Below are 19,304 nucleotides of genomic sequence, written 5' to 3'. Positions count from 1 at the left end.
AATATATTTATAAATACATACCTATATATAGTAATGTAATCCACTGTCTTATTTCACAAGTAATGTTGTCTTAAGTATTTTCCTTAATCTGTCATATAATGTATGTTTATTTTTTTCTAAGCCTCAGATTTTATAAAAAAAACAAGCACTAAATATGTTTTGCAAATATATATCATTCATTTAAAAAATATTTTCATTATGGCAAAGCAATACTCAGTCAACATAAAGATAAGCATTATTTTTTACTTTACCTCTACAGATAGGAACAGGAAAATCCCATGAGGCTGTGTTGACTGAATTGGCTATACAGGTGAGTTGCGGGTGGCCATCGAGGATATACCCAGTTACACAGCTGTAGCGGATCTTGTCCCCAACATCAAATCTTGTACCATATAGCACACCTTTGGGTGGAACTCCTGGATTTCCACAAGAGCTACTCTGTAATTCTATAGAATAGAAGGAAAAGGAATTTACAGTTATTTTAATACATATTTTCATGTTTTAGATTTACAAAATTACATGTAGATACAGATGTCCTTTTTCCTTTTAAGAAGATTTACAAAATAATGGAAATGTCTTCTGTTTCAATTACATCAACAGAGAAGTATGGGAAAGGAACAAAATTTTACTGAATACGTATTACATGCCTATCTTCATGCTAGAAAAATTTAGATATTTTTTATTAAGTTTGTAACAATTGTTTAAATTAGGATTTATTATTCATATTTTACACCTGGGTTCTATCCTTGGGTTTAGATATTTTATATTATTTTTGTAGCAATTTTTTAAATTAATATTTATTACTCATACTTTACAACCAGGTTCTAGCCCATAGCAACCCACTCCAATATTCTTGCCTGGGAAATCCCATGGACAGAGGAGCCTGGTGGGTTACAGTCCATGGGGTTGCAAAAGGGTCAGACACAATTGAGCAACTGAATAACAAATAAATCACATTTCACAGACAACTAAAAAAAGCAATATCATTTATGTGGCTTATTCAATGTTACACTCTTCTAACATAGTAATATAAAAATCATGTTTCATCAATATGCTCTCCAATACTTTGATGCTTCTACTTAACCTTAAACCATGAACATTCATCTGAAAATATTTATATACATTTTAGGTGGCAACTTTTTTTCACTTAAATAAAAAAATATAAAGCAGTAAAAAATGGACATATTTATGAAATTCAAGAGACTGGGCTAGAATTTCAGCTCTAATATGTGTTTAACCTTGAGAATATAATGAGAATTACCATAACAAGTGCATACAGTTGTGTTTTAATTAGATCAATATGCAAAATATCAGGAAACTGCCTGATATTCATCTGTTACTTTGTTATTTTATTAGTTTATGCTTAAAGTATACAAGTATACAAATATGAGATTTTTTAAAAATAATATATCAGAGAAAAATACATTTTCACTTTAAGAGAAAAAACAGAGAAGTTTTATAGAAGTAGAAGTTATAGAATTTAATGAAGTTAGGGGGGAACAGTATTTCCTAAATTTTCTACTAGATTATTTACATTTATACTACAAATCATGATCAACAGAAATACAAGTAGTAAGGAATAAATGGACTAAAAGATATTCCAGTTTGAGTAAAGTTAACTTTGATTTAGTTAATAGTATTATACAAATTGCAATTAACTAGGAAATTAATTAACTAATACTAAGGACTATTATGTAGTCTAAGGACTATTATGACATAACTAATATTATGTACTATTTTCATAATTTACCTGAAAGTCTAAAATTATTGTAAAATAAAAAGCTAAAACAGACATTGCAATACAAAAATAAAGTATGTTTCCAATTTAACCTGACATTCATCCTATTTGTTCAGTTAGTAAAGTCAATGATATCACTTTACATTAAATCAAATAATTATAAACCACTATAATGCTGAAAATATCAATAACAATATTAAGTAAAAATACCAAAATAAAAAACTTTGTAAAATGTAATATCAACTGTATAAAATTAACAATCATTTATTGATAATTAGTGCAGTAAACAAAGTTGAAATTTTATATTTTTACCCATAATATGCACATGGTACTTTTGAAAGTGTTTCTTAAGTGGAAAAAAAAATTTTTTTGTTTAATTTTTCAATGGTACTGAAAAGAAAAAATCAGTGATGAATTTCAAATGAGGTCAATCAACAAAAGAAGTATTGAAGATTCCAGAACGTTCCTTATATACATTATAAATAAAATATATACTTTCAGTTTAAAGAAATTATTTAAAGTTCTGAAACCTAGAAATGCAAAGAACTTGACTATTATTAATTAAATATCAATGGTTTCTAAAAATAACAGGTAACTCATTAAGCTACCTTAGCCTTTAATTATACATTATAAACTAATATTTGCAAAATATTTTAAATATCTGTAACCATGATTAATGATTTTTAATATTTCACTTTACCATTTCATAAAGGCAAATTCTATAGTTCATTTTTGATAAAATTTAAAACATTTCCTATAAATCATTTTTTACAAAATATTTTTGAAATGAACAATTTATTTTGGAATAGTTAATTTTTTAGAAAATTTAGTTGATTAACAGATGAGCTGTTTGCTGCAAAAGAGGGGAGGTTAATAAGTTTTGATGAAATGAGTTAAGAATTCAATTCCTTGAATATAGTAAAGAAAAAGGAAATATTTTTAATGAAACTACCACTTGTGTTTTTAGAATCAATCCATTCTTTCCCTCTCACCCCCCAAGAAATAATTGAGGTCAGGACTTCAATTATCATGAACTTCTACATTTAGGGAAAAAGGAGTTTCCAAATTATTTCACAAGAAGCATTAGGTGTAGAAATGAAAGGAAAGAAAGAAAAAGGCTCTAAATAGTTGCTATGCTCAAATTTAACTTTTATTTACATGAACAAATAAACATTACACAGAAAAAAGTACTAAAGCAAAAAGAAAACATATGAAGTGAATCAGTGAATGAATAATAACAATGATCCGAGTTTTAAAAGATTACCTAATCTTATCTCTTGCCTTGTGGCTGAATTATATCTAAAACAAAAGACACATACTAATTCAGGATGTTTCAAAATTAAACTAAAAAAAATAATAATAATTCAAAAATATATCTGGTTCTCCTCTTCAGGAAACTGCTGCTATTGTTTGCCCTTGCTCTTTGACCTTCATTAAAAAATAACCTACCCATCATCCTCTGTACATTGAGGAATTCATGAACATATTATTAAGAACTTTCACATTCAGGTTTAATAGATCCCAATTGTATAGCCATTGCTCATGGTTTCCATTTTTTGTCCCCTCCCAACCCTTTAATCTGGGACTTCTCTATGCTGTTTATGTCCATTTTAAAACGCAGAGCCAAGAAATATATGTTACTAGCCAGAAGAATTATATGCTTCCCGGGTGGTGATAGTGGTAATGAATCTATCTGATGACAGTGGTAAAGAATCTATCTGTCAATGCAGGAGATGTAGTGAGACAGATGCGGTTTGATCCCTGAATCTGGAAGATTCCCTGGAGTAGGAAATGGCAACCCACTCCAGTATTCTTGCCTGGAAAATCCCATGGACAGAGGCGCCTGATGGGCTACATACCACTGGGTCGCACAGAGTTGGAGAGTAGCCCACCATTAAAAAAAAATAAATATTCATGTTTTATTCTTGATTTTTCTAAATAGTGTTGCAATATGAACTTTTCAATAAAATTATCTTTTTGTCATTACTGTAAGAGTTGTAAAACTAGCTAAGATAAACTAATTTTTAAACACTGCTTCTACCAGCAATCAAGAGTGTGAATTTCAAGAGAAAACAAAGATATACACGGTAAGTCAGGCTCAGTGATACACGTTGCAAAGTAATCATTATTATACATGGTATTTACAATAAGTAATGATTTTATTATAAAAATATCCTTAAGAAAAATAGAGATCTAAGCATAAAACAAAGAATTTTCATGTAATTCATTAAATGTACCTGCCAGCTAACAACACTGTGCTTGTCACTTCAATGTGTTTCTGAAGCAGATGATTACATCTAAGCAGAATTGCCAAAGAGACTATAGCTATCTTTCTTCACCAACATATGACACTAATATATTAATCAAAAGGCTTAGGTGATTAAAACAAAGCTATAGAGCCTGATAAATCCCACTTAATATTCAGTAATGCAAAGATTAAAATGGGACTGGAGTGTGTTGGGAGGAAGTACTATAAAGTTATTTTCACCAGACTGTTGGTTGAGCATTAATCAAATTTATTCATACAAAGATTACTAAATAAAAGAAACTCCCTATGTACTGAAGCTTCATTTGAATTTAGTCTTGGAATTATGCCACAAGATCATGTTTATAAGACAAAACTGAAATACTTATAGAGTGGGCAGTTTAATGAATTGAGATGATCAATGGAAAACATGTCTAAAGACTTTATACTCAAATATGTCTCTAACAATGTCAGACATTCATGTAATTTTACTGCTCAATCCACAACAAATGATTGTGAATTTGTTTAAAAGCTATGTTTTTTATCTTCCCTTCTCACAGATATTATCAGCAAATAATTTGAAGGAATTTGGTAACACAAATATTCTAAAGTGTAAAGGATTGTTGATACAGCAAAAACTACTTGGGAGAGATCCAAGATAAACAAAAATCCAATTGTAATATAGAGTTTATAGTGTAGTGACATTCATCTGTATTAATTAAAGAGGAAACATAAAAATAAGTTACTTGCTAAGTGACAATTTATTCATCAGAAGCTCTTGAGGTTTACAATTAAAATGCTCTATGATATGTACCAATGTAAAAAACACCACCTTCCTTGCTTCCTAAAAATGAACAGTTTGAGGAATCTAATATCCTCAGTCATTGAAATCAACTCTGAACCATATTCTGCTTTAAGCATTTATTTTCACACCTTCAGTTCAGTTCAGTCGCTCAGTCGTGTCCGACTCTTTGCGATCCCAATAACCGCAGCACACCAGGCCTTCCTATCCATCACCAACTGCCAGAGTCTACCCAAACCCATGTCCATTAAGTCGGTGATGCCATCCAACCATCTCATCCTCTGTTGATCCCCTCCGCCTCCTGCCCTCAATCTTTCCCAGCATCAGGGTCTTTTCCAATGAGTCAGCTCTTCGCATCAGGTGGCCAAAGTATTGGAGTTTCAGCTTCAACTTCAATCCAATGAACAATGGGTGTCCAGTGAACACCCAGGACTGATTTCCTTTAGGATGGACTGGTTGGATCTCCTTGCAGCCCAAGGGACTCTCAAGAGTCTTCTCCAACACCACAGTTCAAAAGCATCAATTCTTCGGTGCTCAGCTTTCTTTACAGTCCAACTCTCACAGCCATACATGACTACTGGAAAAACCATAGCTTTGATTAGACAGACCTTTGTTGGTAAAGTAATGTTTCTGCTTCTTAATATGCTCTCTAGGTTGGTCATAACTTTCCTCACAAAATACCCAGCATCATATATGATTTCCCTCATTGTACAGAAAGGGAAATTGGGAATCAAGTAACTTTCCCAAGGCCTCCCAACTAGTAAGTTATACACCTGGATATGTCTCTAACTTAAAAGTTTTAGATCATTGCACAACCACTGCTGTTACCCAGTGAAAAGTGATGTTCATTCCACAATGTTTGGGGGACTGTTGTTCAGTCGCTCATCGTGTCCAGCTCTTTGTAACCCCATGGACTATAGCACACCAGGCTCCTACGTCCTTCACTATCTCCTGGAGTTTACTCAAATTCATGTCTATTAAGTCGATGATGCTACTTAACTGTCTCATACTCTACCGCCCCCTTTTCTTAGTTTTGCAAATGACAGACACGGCCCTTCCTTCATAGAGTTAATAAATAATGCTAACCAACGAAATAAATGACAGAGAATATTAATTATAATGTAATATTTGGGATAACAGAGACCCCATTTTGATTCCTGGGTGGGAAAGATCCCCTGCAGAAGGGTTAGGCTACCCACTCCAGTATTTCTGGGCTTCCCTGGTGGCTCAGCCAATTAAGAATCCACCTGCAGTGCAGGAGATCTGGGTTCGATTCTTGGGTTGGGAAGATCCCCTGGGAGAGGGGAAGGCAATCCACTCCAGTATTCTTGCCTGAAGAATCCCCATGGACAGAGAAGCCTGGCGGGCTACAGTTCATGGGGTCACAAACAGTCGGATTGAGTGACTTAGCATGTATGCAGTTGGGATAAAAGAAACATATAGGCTGAAATAAAAGTATATAATTGAGAATGTATAATTAGTCTAGATTATGACATAAGTTTTGAAAACAGGATAAAGATTTATCTCGAGCAGGGATTCCCAACTCCTGGGCTTCAGTCTGATACCAGTCTGTTAGGAACTAGGTGTGTTCACCTCCTGAACACAGCAGGAGGTGAGTGGAGGGCTACTGAGCGAAGCTTCATCTGCCACTCCCCATCGCCTGCATTACTCCCCGAACCATCCCCTCCTCCACCCCAGTCCATGGAAAATTTGTCTTTTACGAAACCAGTCCCTGGTGCCAAAATCTTTAGGGACTGCTGAGCTAGAGGGGAAAAAATATGAGAATTATCACGCATATTCAAAACTTTAAAATATAAGAATCAAAGAACTCCAATAGTTATTAGAATTGAAAATACAGTGAAGATAGTTCTATGGCTGTGGTAAAGTTGAAACTAAATTTGTATAAAAGTATTCCCAAAGGGTTGGCCAAAAACAGGTTTATGTAGTGAATATACTGGAGAAGGAAATGGCAATCAACTCCATATTCTTGTCCGGGAAATCCTGTGAACACAGCCCGGTGGGCCCCAGTCATGGGGTCACAAGGAGTCAGACGTGACAGTAACTAAACAGCAACAGCAGTGAATCTATATAACATGCATATGTCATGAAGAGAAAAGAGAACTTCTCCACCATTAAATGTTACTGTGACAGAGAGATTATGAGCACTTCCAAAGTGAAAAACTGGGAGTAAATAACTGGAATCCCTAAATGTATATATGAGCAGAGATTTTCATAGTATGTATGATATGTACAGTGTGAGTTTACTAATATATACTAATTCAATTTAATATTAAAAACTGCATTAAATAGGATCACCAAAATTAATTTTTAAAAAAGAATAACAGCCAAAATAATGTATGTATACTATTTGGATTGGGGAGTATCAACTTCAAAGGGCTGTTGACAAGATTACATAAAACTATATATATATATATATATAGGTCATCTATATGCTGAGCAAGCCTCACTACATGGCAGACATTATTATTAGCTCAACAAACTACAATTTTACTATTATTACAATCAATTTTGCATTTGAGACATCTTAATTAGGTGTGATTAAGTTATGATCTACTAAAGGTAGGGTCATGACTTCACTGTGGACAAAAATGTCACGTGCCATAACAGTAAACAAAGGATGTTGTAGCCATCAAGCCACGAGCCACTGCATCCAGACCCAGCTGTGCACCTTTAGGCAACTGAGGACGGAGAAATAAAGGAGGTTGATCCTTCGCACCTGTTATGATTAAGCTAAGGTTCAGGTTAAGACCCTTTGTACCTGTTAAGTACAAATTAAAGGAATGATTTCAATGAGTCTATATCTTTGCATTTTTCCACACATAGAAAAGTGCTAAATTCATTAACCTGAGATGTCTAGTTTTTCTATAATAACATTAATATTTTTGTGTTCCGACTACCCATTGTTATAGGATTGTGGTTTTCTGTTTCTGAGGTTTTGTGTGTGTGTGTGTGTTTTTTTTTTTTTTGCAAAAACTTTTATGTATAGTGGCTCTTCCCTTACCTCATCAGAATAGTCCCTCAGAGCTATCTGAGAGATTCTCTGTCTGGCTTAAGTCCTCAGTATGTATGGCAAATAAAACATAATTCTCAACTTTTTAGGTTATGCATGGTTTTCAGTCAACATCATTAAATGCTAATTATTCCAGGTATAATCTCAACTCCTGGCTTCCCCATGGCACAGCAGTAAAGGCAACTCAGGAGACACAGGTCTGATCCCTGGGTCAGGAAGATCCCTGGAGGAGGAAATAGCAACCCACTCTAGTATTCTTGCCTAAAATGTCCCATAGACAGAGGAACCTGGCAGGTTGCAGTCCATAGGGGTCACAAAGAGTTGGCCACAACTGAGCACACAATCAAGAATCTGAACTTTCAGTAGAAGATTTGTATAGCACTATTCACAAAATGTCACTGATTCATTCATTCTTTCATCTCTTGGATGGTATCATATCAAGCCCCATACAAGGTATAGTGCTTATAGAAAGATCTTCCATGTATTGCGCCTAACATGATCCCAATAAGTTAAAGAATAAAAAGTTAAAAAGACAATTTAAATCCTGAGAGTATATATAAAGAACTATAAAAGAACAGAATCATATTTTTCTTGGAGAAATTCAGTAAAACTCTGCCAAGTAATTTAGAAAAAGATGAGTGATTTATACTAACAAACACATTAAAACAAACTTGGTTCTAAAAAAAAACTCCCCATTTGTTAGGAACACATGGATACTTGTGAAAGGCAAGATACTTAGCAAAAAATCAAAAAGAAAACCTGACCTTGAAAACTGGAATGAAAATCAAATGAAAAAAATAATGGATACCATGACTACACAATTGCATAGTTATTCAGTCAAATAGATGAAGCATGATCCTGCTGAGATCAATTAACAATGCTTTAAAACATTGTGAAATTATATCTACTAAGGGAAGTAAAATCATGTTGTTTATACTTCTTACAGAAAATTAATCTTAGGGTTTTATTTCCCAGGTGATTAAAAATAACTTAGAAGAGTGTAACATCAAGTTTAACCATCTTAGTACCTCTCCTTCTGAGACTACCAAGCACTTAACTAATACATTTCCCAACTTTTTTTTTTGTGGTACAAGATGTTCTTTTATCACAGATACTGAACCATTTCACTCACATAGGACATAAATGGTCTTTGAGAATTCATTGGAGACTTTGGTTTGACTAAACATTTAGTGAATATTTTGAATCAGTCATTCTATTTATCATGTGTCCATGGACTTTTATTTCAGTATATATAATCAAACAGAATTTACTTCTTTACACATTTGCCTATTAACATCTTGAAACAGGGGCTCTAATTCATCTTTGTGTATTAAGAACTTGGTACACTGTGTGGTAATTTGGCAAGCAAACAAAGGATTGTTCAATCAATTGAGTTATCTCCTTTGATAGAAAAATATAAAAGATGATCATCACAGAGTTTATAGAAGTAATGTTTAGACACAAAACAGTAGAGAGCAACAGGTGCAATAGAAAAGAAAAGAAGGCATATCATGAACTAAACATGTATCATAATAAGCAAAGAAACACATTGGCAACATCTTGTATGGGTAAAATTACATAGTTGTGTCATTCAAAACTGTTTTCTTATGCAAACATATTAACTGAAAAAAGCTAGTTTCTAATTATGAGAATAAATCCTAAGCTGCTAGTTGTACCACAGTTCTCAATGGGATGTTGGAGATGGAGCAAACGTTAGGCCACATTTCTCATTTTAGAAGTCATCCTGAAGCTTCAAAAAGTCTCAGATTTAGCAATCAAAAGGATAAATTCCCATTTTTAAAAATTATTTTAACTTAATGAAAAGGAAGTCAAACTACTGACTCAGAAAAATAAGAAATAAGAGCAGAGCAGAGGCTAACAGAGTTTTGCCAAGAGAATGCACTGGTCATAGCAAATATTCTCCTCCAAAACCACAAGAGATAATTCTACACATGGACATGACCAGATGGTTAATAAAGAAATCAGATTGATTATATTTTTTGCACCCAAAGATGGAGAACCTCTATAGAGTCAGCAAAAACAAGACCAGGAGCAGACTGTGGCTCAGATCATGAATTCCTTTCTGCAAAATTCAGATTTAGATTGAAGAAAGTAGGGAAAACCACTAGACCATTCAGGTATGACCTAAATCAAATTCCTTATGATTATACAGTGGAAGGGACAAATAGAATCAAGGGAATAGATGTGATAGAACGAGTGACTGAAAAACTATAAAAGAGGTTCATAACATTGTACAGGAGGCAGTGATCAAAACCATCCCCAAGAAAAAGAAACACAAAAGAGGCAAAATGGTAGTTTGAGGAGGCCTTACAAGTAGTTGAGAAAAGAAGAGAAGTGAAAGGCAAAGGGAAAAGGAAAGCTATACCCATCTGAATGCAGAGTGCCAAAGAATAGCAAGGAGAGATAAAAAAGGCTTCCTAAGTGAGCAAAGCAAAGAAATAGAAGAAAACAATAGAATGGGAAAGACTAAAGATCTCTTCAAGAAAATTGAGATACCAAGGGAACATTTCATGCAAACATGAGCACAATAAAGGACATAAATAGTATGGATCTAACAGAAGCAGAAGATATTAAGAGATTGCAAGAATACACAGAAAAACTATACAAAAAAGATCTTCACAACCCAGATAACCCTGATGGTATGACCAATCACCTAGAGCCAGACATCCTGGAGTGCAAAGCCAAGTGGGCCTTAGAAAGCATCACTATGAACAAAGCTAATGGAGATGATAGAATTCTAGTTGAGCTACTTCAAATCTTCTAAGATAATGCTGCAAAAGCGCTGCACTCAATATACCAGCAAATTTGGAAAACTCAGCAGTGGCCACAGGACTGGAAAAGGTCAGTTTTCATTCCAGCCCTAAAGAAGGGCAATGCCAAAGAATGCTCAACTACCACACAGTTGCACTCCTTTCACATGCCAGCAAGGTCATGCTCAAAATCCTCCAAGCTAGGTTTCAACAGTATGTGAACCAAGAACTTCCAGATGTACAAGCTGGATTTAGAAAATGGCAGAGGAATCAGAATCAAATTACCAACATCCTTTGGATCATAGAAAAAGCAAAGGAATTCCAGAAAAACATCTACCTCTGTTTCACTGACTGTGCAAAAGCCTTGACTATGTGGATCAGAACAAACTGTGAAATTCTTAAAGAGATGGGAGTGACAGACAACCATACCTGCCTCTTGAGAAATCTGTATGCAGGTCAAAAAGCAACAGTCAGAACCAGGCATGAAACAATAGACTGATTGCAAATTGGGAAAGGAGTACATCAAGGCTGTATATTGTCATCTTGCTTATTTACTTATATGTAGAGTACATCATGTGAAATGCTGGACTGGATGAAGTACAAGCAGGAATCAAGATTGCTGGGAGAAATATCAGTAACTTCAGATATGCGGATTACACCACCCTTATGGCAGAAAGCAAAAAGGAACTAAAGAGCCTCTTGATAAAGGTGAAAGAGTAGAGTGAAAAAACTGGATTAAAGCTTTCATTCAAAAGCTTTTTGAATATTCAGAAAACGAACATCATGGCATCCTTCCCATCACTTCATGGCAAATAGATGGGGAAATGACAGAAGCAGTGACAGACTTTATTTTCTTTGACTCCAAAATCACTGTGGATGGTGACTGTAGCCATGAATTTAAGATGCTTGCTCCTTGGAAGAAAGCTATGAAAAATGTAGACAGTATATTAAAAAGCAGAGACATTACTTTGCTGACAAAGATCCATACAGTCAAAACTATGTTTTTTATCAGTAGTCTTGTATGGATGTGAGAGTTGGACCATAAAGAGTGCTGAGCACCGAAGAATTGATGCTTTTGAATTGTGGCATTGGAAAAGACTCTTGAGAGTCCCTTGTACTGCAACAAGATCAAACCAGTCAACCCTAAATGAAATCAACTCTGAGTATTGCTGGAAAAACTGATGCTGAAGCTGAAGCTCCAACACTCTAGCCACCTGATGGAAAGAGCTGACTCATTGGAAAAGACTGTGATGCTCGGAAACATAGAAGGCAGGAGGAGAAAGGGACATCAGAGGATGAGATAGTTGGATGGCATCACTGACTCAATGAATATGAGTTTGAGCAAGCTCCAGTAGATGGTGATGGACAGGGAAGCCCTGCGTGCCACAGTCCACGGAGCTGCAAAGAGTCGGACATGACTGAGTGATTGAACAACAAGAACAAATCTGCCTAAATGGAAAATAGATTATTAGACTGATTTTAGGGGAGGGGAGGAGTATGCGTATAAATAGAATGTACTGGGCTGGCCAAAAAGTTCATTTGGGTTTTTCTTCTCACTGTATGGAAAAACCCAAATGAACTTTTTGGCCATCTCAATATTTCAAGCAAGAGAAGGACAAAAGTTTATTGCCACTTTTTTTTTTAATCAAGATAACTTTTTGGCTGGGCTGATAATATTTCCAAATGAAGTTAGTGTGAAATAGTGGAAATTTTAGTGTAAATCAAACATATAAAAGTGTATGCTACCTAGGTAACATCATTCTATTTTGATACTGAGGTAGGGCCCATACGCAATAGAGATAAGTTTTGCGAGTCAGATCAAGACTAATAGCTAAATAGAAAAATCCACTGCACAATATCAACAGACAGTAATTTACTGGATATGTACTTTTTGTTCTGTGATTAAGAGGCAATTAATGTTCTTTCAATTTCAAATATCAGTGCCCTTTTGGCAAAATAATTTTACCACCTAAAATGAACTTACGAAGAACAGTATTTTTGTTTTGTAAACTATCATAGTTGGAATGATAGGGTGGAAAGGTCATGTAAAATGAAAAATGTTATGATTATTTAAACCTAACTACATCCTGTATTGCTACCAGAATCTTAACAAAGCCAAAGAAAATTAGAGAATGAAAATATATTAGCAGTCATCCTCACTTTAATGTTTGTAGAAATGGAATAATGCTACATCTGGCAGCGGTAGCATTTGACAGCTTGCTTCAGAATAACAGGAAAACATGAACAGACTTTCCTCTTTGTATGACAGAATTGGGACAAGTATTATTATTAAGACTTTTTGGATAAAAGTAACTTAATTCTTTAAAATGATGTGTCATACTGAATACAGATAACTTACTAGATTTCTCCAATAGGAGTGAGAGATGCCATTATATTTCAGCAATTAATCAATTATCAAGCAATTATTGAATCCCAAGGTATAACTATCAAAGGGCTATAAAAAACAGGTCACCATTGCTATTGTTTAGACCTTATAACTCAATTGGAAGCATAAAACATGCATGATACAATCTTCTGTCAATTAAGTAATAAAACTGATTCCATAAGCTGAAAATTTTTTAAATATATATTTATACAAAAGGAAGGATATTGTATGAAATGAAATGAGTAGGATTTTAGTTGGGGAGGACTCAAAAGAAATCAAATAAATCACATTAATAGAGATCCAGAGACAGAAATGTACAAGATGTGATCAGTGCAATATACAAAATTAATGGCTTAAGCAGAATATCATACACGTGAGAAAACACTTCAGAAAATCATTTTAGGGTTAATAATTTTAGCTCCCCCAGAGTCAATGCTATGCTAATGCTGCCAAAAGGCCCCAAAATGAAATGGCTTAGACAGTAGTTATGACTCCCTCTATGTGACTCTCTGACAAGTCTAGGCTAGGATGGAACAAACTGCTGTTGGTAAGCAGAGACTTAATGGTTTTCTATTCTGTTGCTCTATCATTCACTTAGGCCCTGTGTTTGTGCACTTAGTGAAGCTGTATTGCCAGAAAGGTTGAACTCCACGCTACTGGGAATTTAATCAGAGGATGTTCAGAGAAATTCTCCTTCCCTTCCCTTTATTCCTGACAACCATTTCTCTTTACTATACTCTTCTCAAATTTCCAGGTTTCTGGGAGATGGACAGAAGGTTCTTGTTTTGTTTTTCCATTAAAGTCAACTCTAGCTCCTCATGGATCTGTCAAAGGAATAAAAATGAATGGTCAAATTAAATACTCCTATGTGGATAAGGGAAGAAAAGAGAATATTCCACAAACAGTGGTCATGGAAATAAACAGATCCTGTTGATTATACCCTTGAAAACCCTGCTTCTGCTCTTGAGAAGGTGCCCCTTTATCCTGTCTTGTGCTGTTGCATGGCATTTCCTGTCAAATAGTTCTTCCTTGTCCACATTTTCCACAGCGAAATTTGAAGTGGGTATGGGAGAGTAGACTATCCTTGGGGTACACATTTCATATGTCCTACAACTGTTAATGCAGGCTTGGTGCTTGAAAATTGCCTTAAGGACTGAATGAAAGTGAAAGGCTTAGTCACTCAGTCAAGTCCAACTCTTTGCAATCCCATAGACTGTAGCCCGTCAGGCTCCTCTCTCCATGGGATTTTCCAGGCAAGAATACTTGAGTTACCAGTCCCTTCTCTAGTGGATCTTCGCAACCGAGGGATCGAACGCAGAGCTCCCACACTGCAGGCAGATTCTTTACCTCTGAGCCACCAGAGAAGCCCTGAATAACCAAAGAGTTTTGCAGATGAGTTGTAGGGTTTATTTGGATAAAACTCCCTCTAAAAACTTAATAGGAACTGGTTTTATTTGCTTCCAGTTATTTTCATGTGCCAGTAAACACTCTCCACCCATCCCCAATTTGCTTTACCCATTCTCTTTTTGAAATTGCCTTGCATTGATTGATCAGAGGCAATAAAAAAGTGGGCAGGAATGCAACACTCTATCTGGTCTTTGCCCTAGGGCTGCCTTTCATTCTTTGACTAAGAAACTTAATAGGAGGCTCTGATAAACCTTTTTATCCTCTACTGTACAGAAGCAGTGGACTTTTCCAACCATAAATCACCAGAATTTTAGACTCTATTTTCTTCAATCTCTTCTTGAAAACTGGCCAATATCTAGCTGAGCGCCTGTTTTTGTTGTAAACTCTTGTCAAAGGCAGCCAAGAACAGGCCACATACTTTAACATTTTTTTTTTAACTTCTTCCTTTCAAGCTAAAGCTTCAGTGGTTTGTCTTCCAGATTGTCATAAAAATTACTTCACCACACTTGTCAAAACTTAGAAAAGCTACCAGCCTTCCAGATCATTATGTTTTCTTACTACTATTCCTGACCACAAAACAGTAACATATATCTTAAGTTTTTATTTTAATGTACCACTTCTAGTACAAATATTTCATCATTGCCAGAAATAAAAAAAACTTTTTCTTTTTTTTTTTTTTAGCAAAAGGGTTTTAATACAGTATCTAGGAAAAAGTTCTAGGGTGAACCTCTTGATTAGTACAGAATTAGCCCAATAAGGGGATTACTACCTTGAAGTAATCAATGGAATTAAGTTTACCTATAATCGCTGGGCTTCCCCAGGTGGTGCTAGTGGTAAAGAACCCTCTGCCAATGGAGGCTTCAATCCCTGGGTTGGGAAGATCCCCTGGAGGAGGGAATGACAACCCACTCCAGTGGTCTTGACTGGAGAATCCCATGGACAAAGGAGTCTGGTGGGCTACAGGCCATGGGGTTGCAAAGAGTCAGACACAACTGAGCAGCTAACACTAATATTCTTTTTAAATTCTACATTACTAGCTGTCTCTTAAGGTGCAAACACTGTTACTCTGACTAGTGATCATAATAGGAGAGAAATTATATTTTTCATGTGCATTATCAAAACTGCAAACTTTTCAATTCAGACATATTTTCTGTTGTTATTCAGTCGCTAAGTCATGTCTGATTCTTTACGACTTCATGGACTGCAACACGCCAGGTGTCCCTGTCCTTCACTGTCTCCTGGAGTTTACTCAAACTCATGTCCACTGAGTTGGTGATGCCATCCAACCATCTCATCCTATGTAGCCCCCTTCTCCTCCTGTTCTCATTCTTCCCCAGCATTAAGTCTTCCCAATGAGTCAGTTCTTTGCATCAGGTGGCCAAAGTATTGGGGCTTCTTCAGCTTCAGCATAAGTTCTTCCAACAAATATTCAGGGTTGGTTTCCTTTAGGATTGACCAGTTTGCTCTTCCTGCAGTCCAAGAGACTCTCAAGAGTCTTCTCCAGCACTAAAATTCAAAAGCATCAGTTTAGCACTAAGTCTTACTCAGACATACTGGGCTCCCAATGTTTTTTATGGTTAAAGAATTAGCTTAATTGAAAGAAGAAATGGGAAGTAAGGGAAATATAAGCTATCCAAATTATTTCAAATTTCTTTGGGAATTCAACTTCTTTGAGTAAAAATATTTTGAACTTCATATTGACAAAAAATATACGACAGTAATCGTTGTTGAGGACAGGATTGGTGAGGATTGTTTCAGTTGATTTCCATTCTTGTAGTTGAGCTTGTCATTAGAAAAGTTAATAAAGTGAAAAAAGCACCAGTAATGAAATCAAATAAACGTACCTTGGAATCCTATCTTTGCCATTCACTAGTGAGTCCAAAGAGGCTTTCAATATTTCAGTTTCTTCTTTAGCAACACTAACATTACCAAAATTTATTTGGGCTACCTAAGCAAATTAATGGGAAATAACTATGATTTTAACTGTTGTGAGTTTCTTGATATCACCACATTTTAATGTTCATTTAATGGTCACTTGTTTCATACTGGAAAAAAATGACTGTTCGCACATGAACAGATTTTCCCCTGAAAAATATATATTTATGACACTTGAGTTCATTGAATATGTCTGATTTCATTCCATTCAAACCATATCACATGCAACAGACAAAGGTTTCTCAACAATGTATTTACATTGTTATTCAGTTCATTTATCTTCACTTAGAGCTTAACATTTAGAATATATTTTACATTTTTAAGCACTGAAACCTACTAATCATGCTAACTAGTTTTGTTACTGGTTACAGTTCATGGTATAATACAACAGAAATTGCTTCACCAGAGCTATGAAAAACTAATTGAAACCAATTATGACAATTATCTCTCTATTCAACTGTCTCCACTAGACTGTTCCTTCATTCCATACTGTCAGGCTATAGACAAATTTCTCTGATGTGACCTAGTCAATTGCATTTTAGGCTTTAATCAGTGAGCATGCATACTTCTGATTCAAATTAACAGGAGCTATGCATGGATTGAGTGAGGACTGGAGTTATTAGAATTGTAATATGAATATAAGTGAGAATTAAGTATCATTGGACTTTCTTATTTTAATTAAGTACCCAAACACTCTTAATCAAGCATATAATTAAATTTAAGAGGAAGTGCATTGTGTGCTAATTGCCATTGATTATTAATAATATGCTTATTTATGCATGCAAACTCTATAATGAAATATATCTCCAAACTGTTTCTGAATGACAATAACGTACTTCTGCATAATGAAACTATTAATGAAACAGTCGTGTAAGAAATATCAGATGAGAAAAATAACTCAAATCTCAAAAATCTTCTTCCCAAACATTTTTGAAATATTAGAGCAAGTCATATGAGCTCACAGCAGAGAATGTCAATAATTCTGCTTCTTTTTTCCAATCATTTTTTTATACAATGTATGTTTAGAGGATATTTGATTAAAAAATAAGGAATTTGTGTACTATGCACTAAGGACTTTTAGTTTTTTTTGAAATGGTATTATTTCTTTTATCTTGCCATCATATGCATTTAGAAATGACTTTTAAATAAAGGTTATAAATTCTTTTTTCTGTTTATTCATTAATATTTTCTAATGGCCACTTGCTTATTAAGCACCTACTGCATGCCACACATTGGCCTAGGCACTGAGGATACAACAGAAAGCAACAAATGCCCCCTTCTCTCAGGGAGCTTGTGAGAGAAACTTTCGAGCAGGTGATGGAGAGGCAATACAGATCATAAATAAGGAAATATGTAAGATATTATTAGATAATAAATGTTAAAAAGAAATACAAAGCAAAGAATGGAAATAAAAAGTTTGATGGGGAGATAGAAGCTTATTATGTTATTTAGGGAAGGGCTCATTGAGATGGTGAGATTTAAGGTAAGATCTGACTAAATGAGGTAAAAGAGCTACCATAAGGATGTCTTAGGGGAATGCTTTCCACGAAAGTGAACTGCAAGTGTAGACTGTGAAGCACAGAATACCTCAAGTGTTCCTGGAATAGTAAGAATCCACATTAGTTCAAGTAGACTGAGTGAAAGGGAGACAGGAAGAAAATGAGGTCAGAGAGTTAAAACAAGGTTAGATGCTATATGTCTTCGAAGCCACTGTAAATATATTTTCAACTAATTCATTTGATAGCTACCTCTGTCTCTCATGTAACTATTTCCTGATTTTAAGGCATATGAATTATTTCCTCAAAATGGAAAATAGATTTATTCTTTTTCACCATCCTAAACTATACCCCTCCTAACATAATCTTCCCATAAAATTTTGGTTGAAATATTCAGTGTTAACATTATAACGATGTAAATGCTATTCTTAGCATTGTTAGCAAGGCTATGTATTATACATAAACTTTTGTTTTTTGCCTAAGTTTCTATTTTCTGTAAAGTTAATAATTTCCCTTCTTATGTTGAATAAAAACTTAACTTCAAACTCTGCCAGTTCTATGAATCTCTTCCCAATATATTTAGATACATCAACTTCATCTAAGTGAAGAAAAATTTTCAGAACGTCTTAGTCTCTATCTGAACAAGTTAATGTCTTTTAGGTTTCTATAATTAGGAATTATTCTATATATACAATTAAACTATCTTAGTTGGATCCTCTCTTTCTTACCTCATAATACACACTTTCTGTGTTATAATGAAGCATGTATAGCTTTTTAAAATTTTTCTTTTTTCTTTTTTTTCCTTTTTGGCTGCACTGGGTCTTTGCTGCTTTGCAAAGGCTTTCTCTAGTTGCTGTGAGTGGGAGCTACTCTTCCTTGATGGGGGTTTCTCACTGCAGTGACTTCTCCTGTTGCAGAGCACTGGCTCTAGAGCCCACAGGTTTCAGTAGCTGTGGCACAGGGGCTTAGTTGCTCTGCAGCATGTGGGATCTTCTGGGACCAAGGATGGGACTCCTGTTCCCTGCACTGGCAGGTGGTAAATTAACCACTGGACCACCAGAGAAGTCTTTGCAGCCCCTTAAGTATGTGTGCTTAAGAGATTAAACAATACCTCGTATTGTGCCTCAAACTTCATAATAGTTTGAATGGGTATAGAAAACTACTAAGGAAACTGGTTACACTAGGATTTGGAAGGCAAGGCTCTGTGACAGTGCTGATGTTCTGAAGGCTAAAGCCATTCTGAATGTTTGACATTATTTTTCCCTATTTCTCTTGCAAAAAAAAAATGTGTATATATTCACACAGCATACAATTTTTTATTTGTTATTTGACAAAGGAGAAATTATTTTCATCATATGTTCTGGGTATTTGTTGGATCCTTTCCATATGGAACCCATGCCCTCTGCTTTAGGAAAAAAAAAATCAGATCATTTTTCTCCCCTTCATTTTATCAATGATCATTTTCATAATGACTATTATTTAAGGGTCCTACT

General features: G+C 34.9%; 1 protein-coding gene across 3 annotated transcripts in view; it reads right to left on the bottom strand.

Moving 5' to 3' along the window:
* CSMD3 (CUB and Sushi multiple domains 3) overlaps window positions 1-19,304 on the bottom strand; it is a 1,326,016-nt gene that overhangs the window by 1,024,046 nt on the left and 282,666 nt on the right. For all 3 annotated transcript variants that reach the window (XM_061122845.1, XM_061122846.1, XM_061122847.1), the window contains exon 4: window positions 252-446. In XM_061122845.1, coding sequence (XP_060978828.1) covers window positions 252-446 — 195 coding nt within the window. The remainder of the gene's footprint in view (window positions 1-251; window positions 447-19,304) is intronic.

Source organism: Dama dama, chromosome 21 (assembly GCF_033118175.1).
Source record: "Dama dama isolate Ldn47 chromosome 21, ASM3311817v1, whole genome shotgun sequence".
NCBI classification, from domain to species: domain Eukaryota; kingdom Metazoa; phylum Chordata; class Mammalia; order Artiodactyla; family Cervidae; genus Dama; species Dama dama.
Note: the sequence above shows the minus strand (reverse complement) of the source record. Positions and strands in the feature narration are given on the sequence as shown.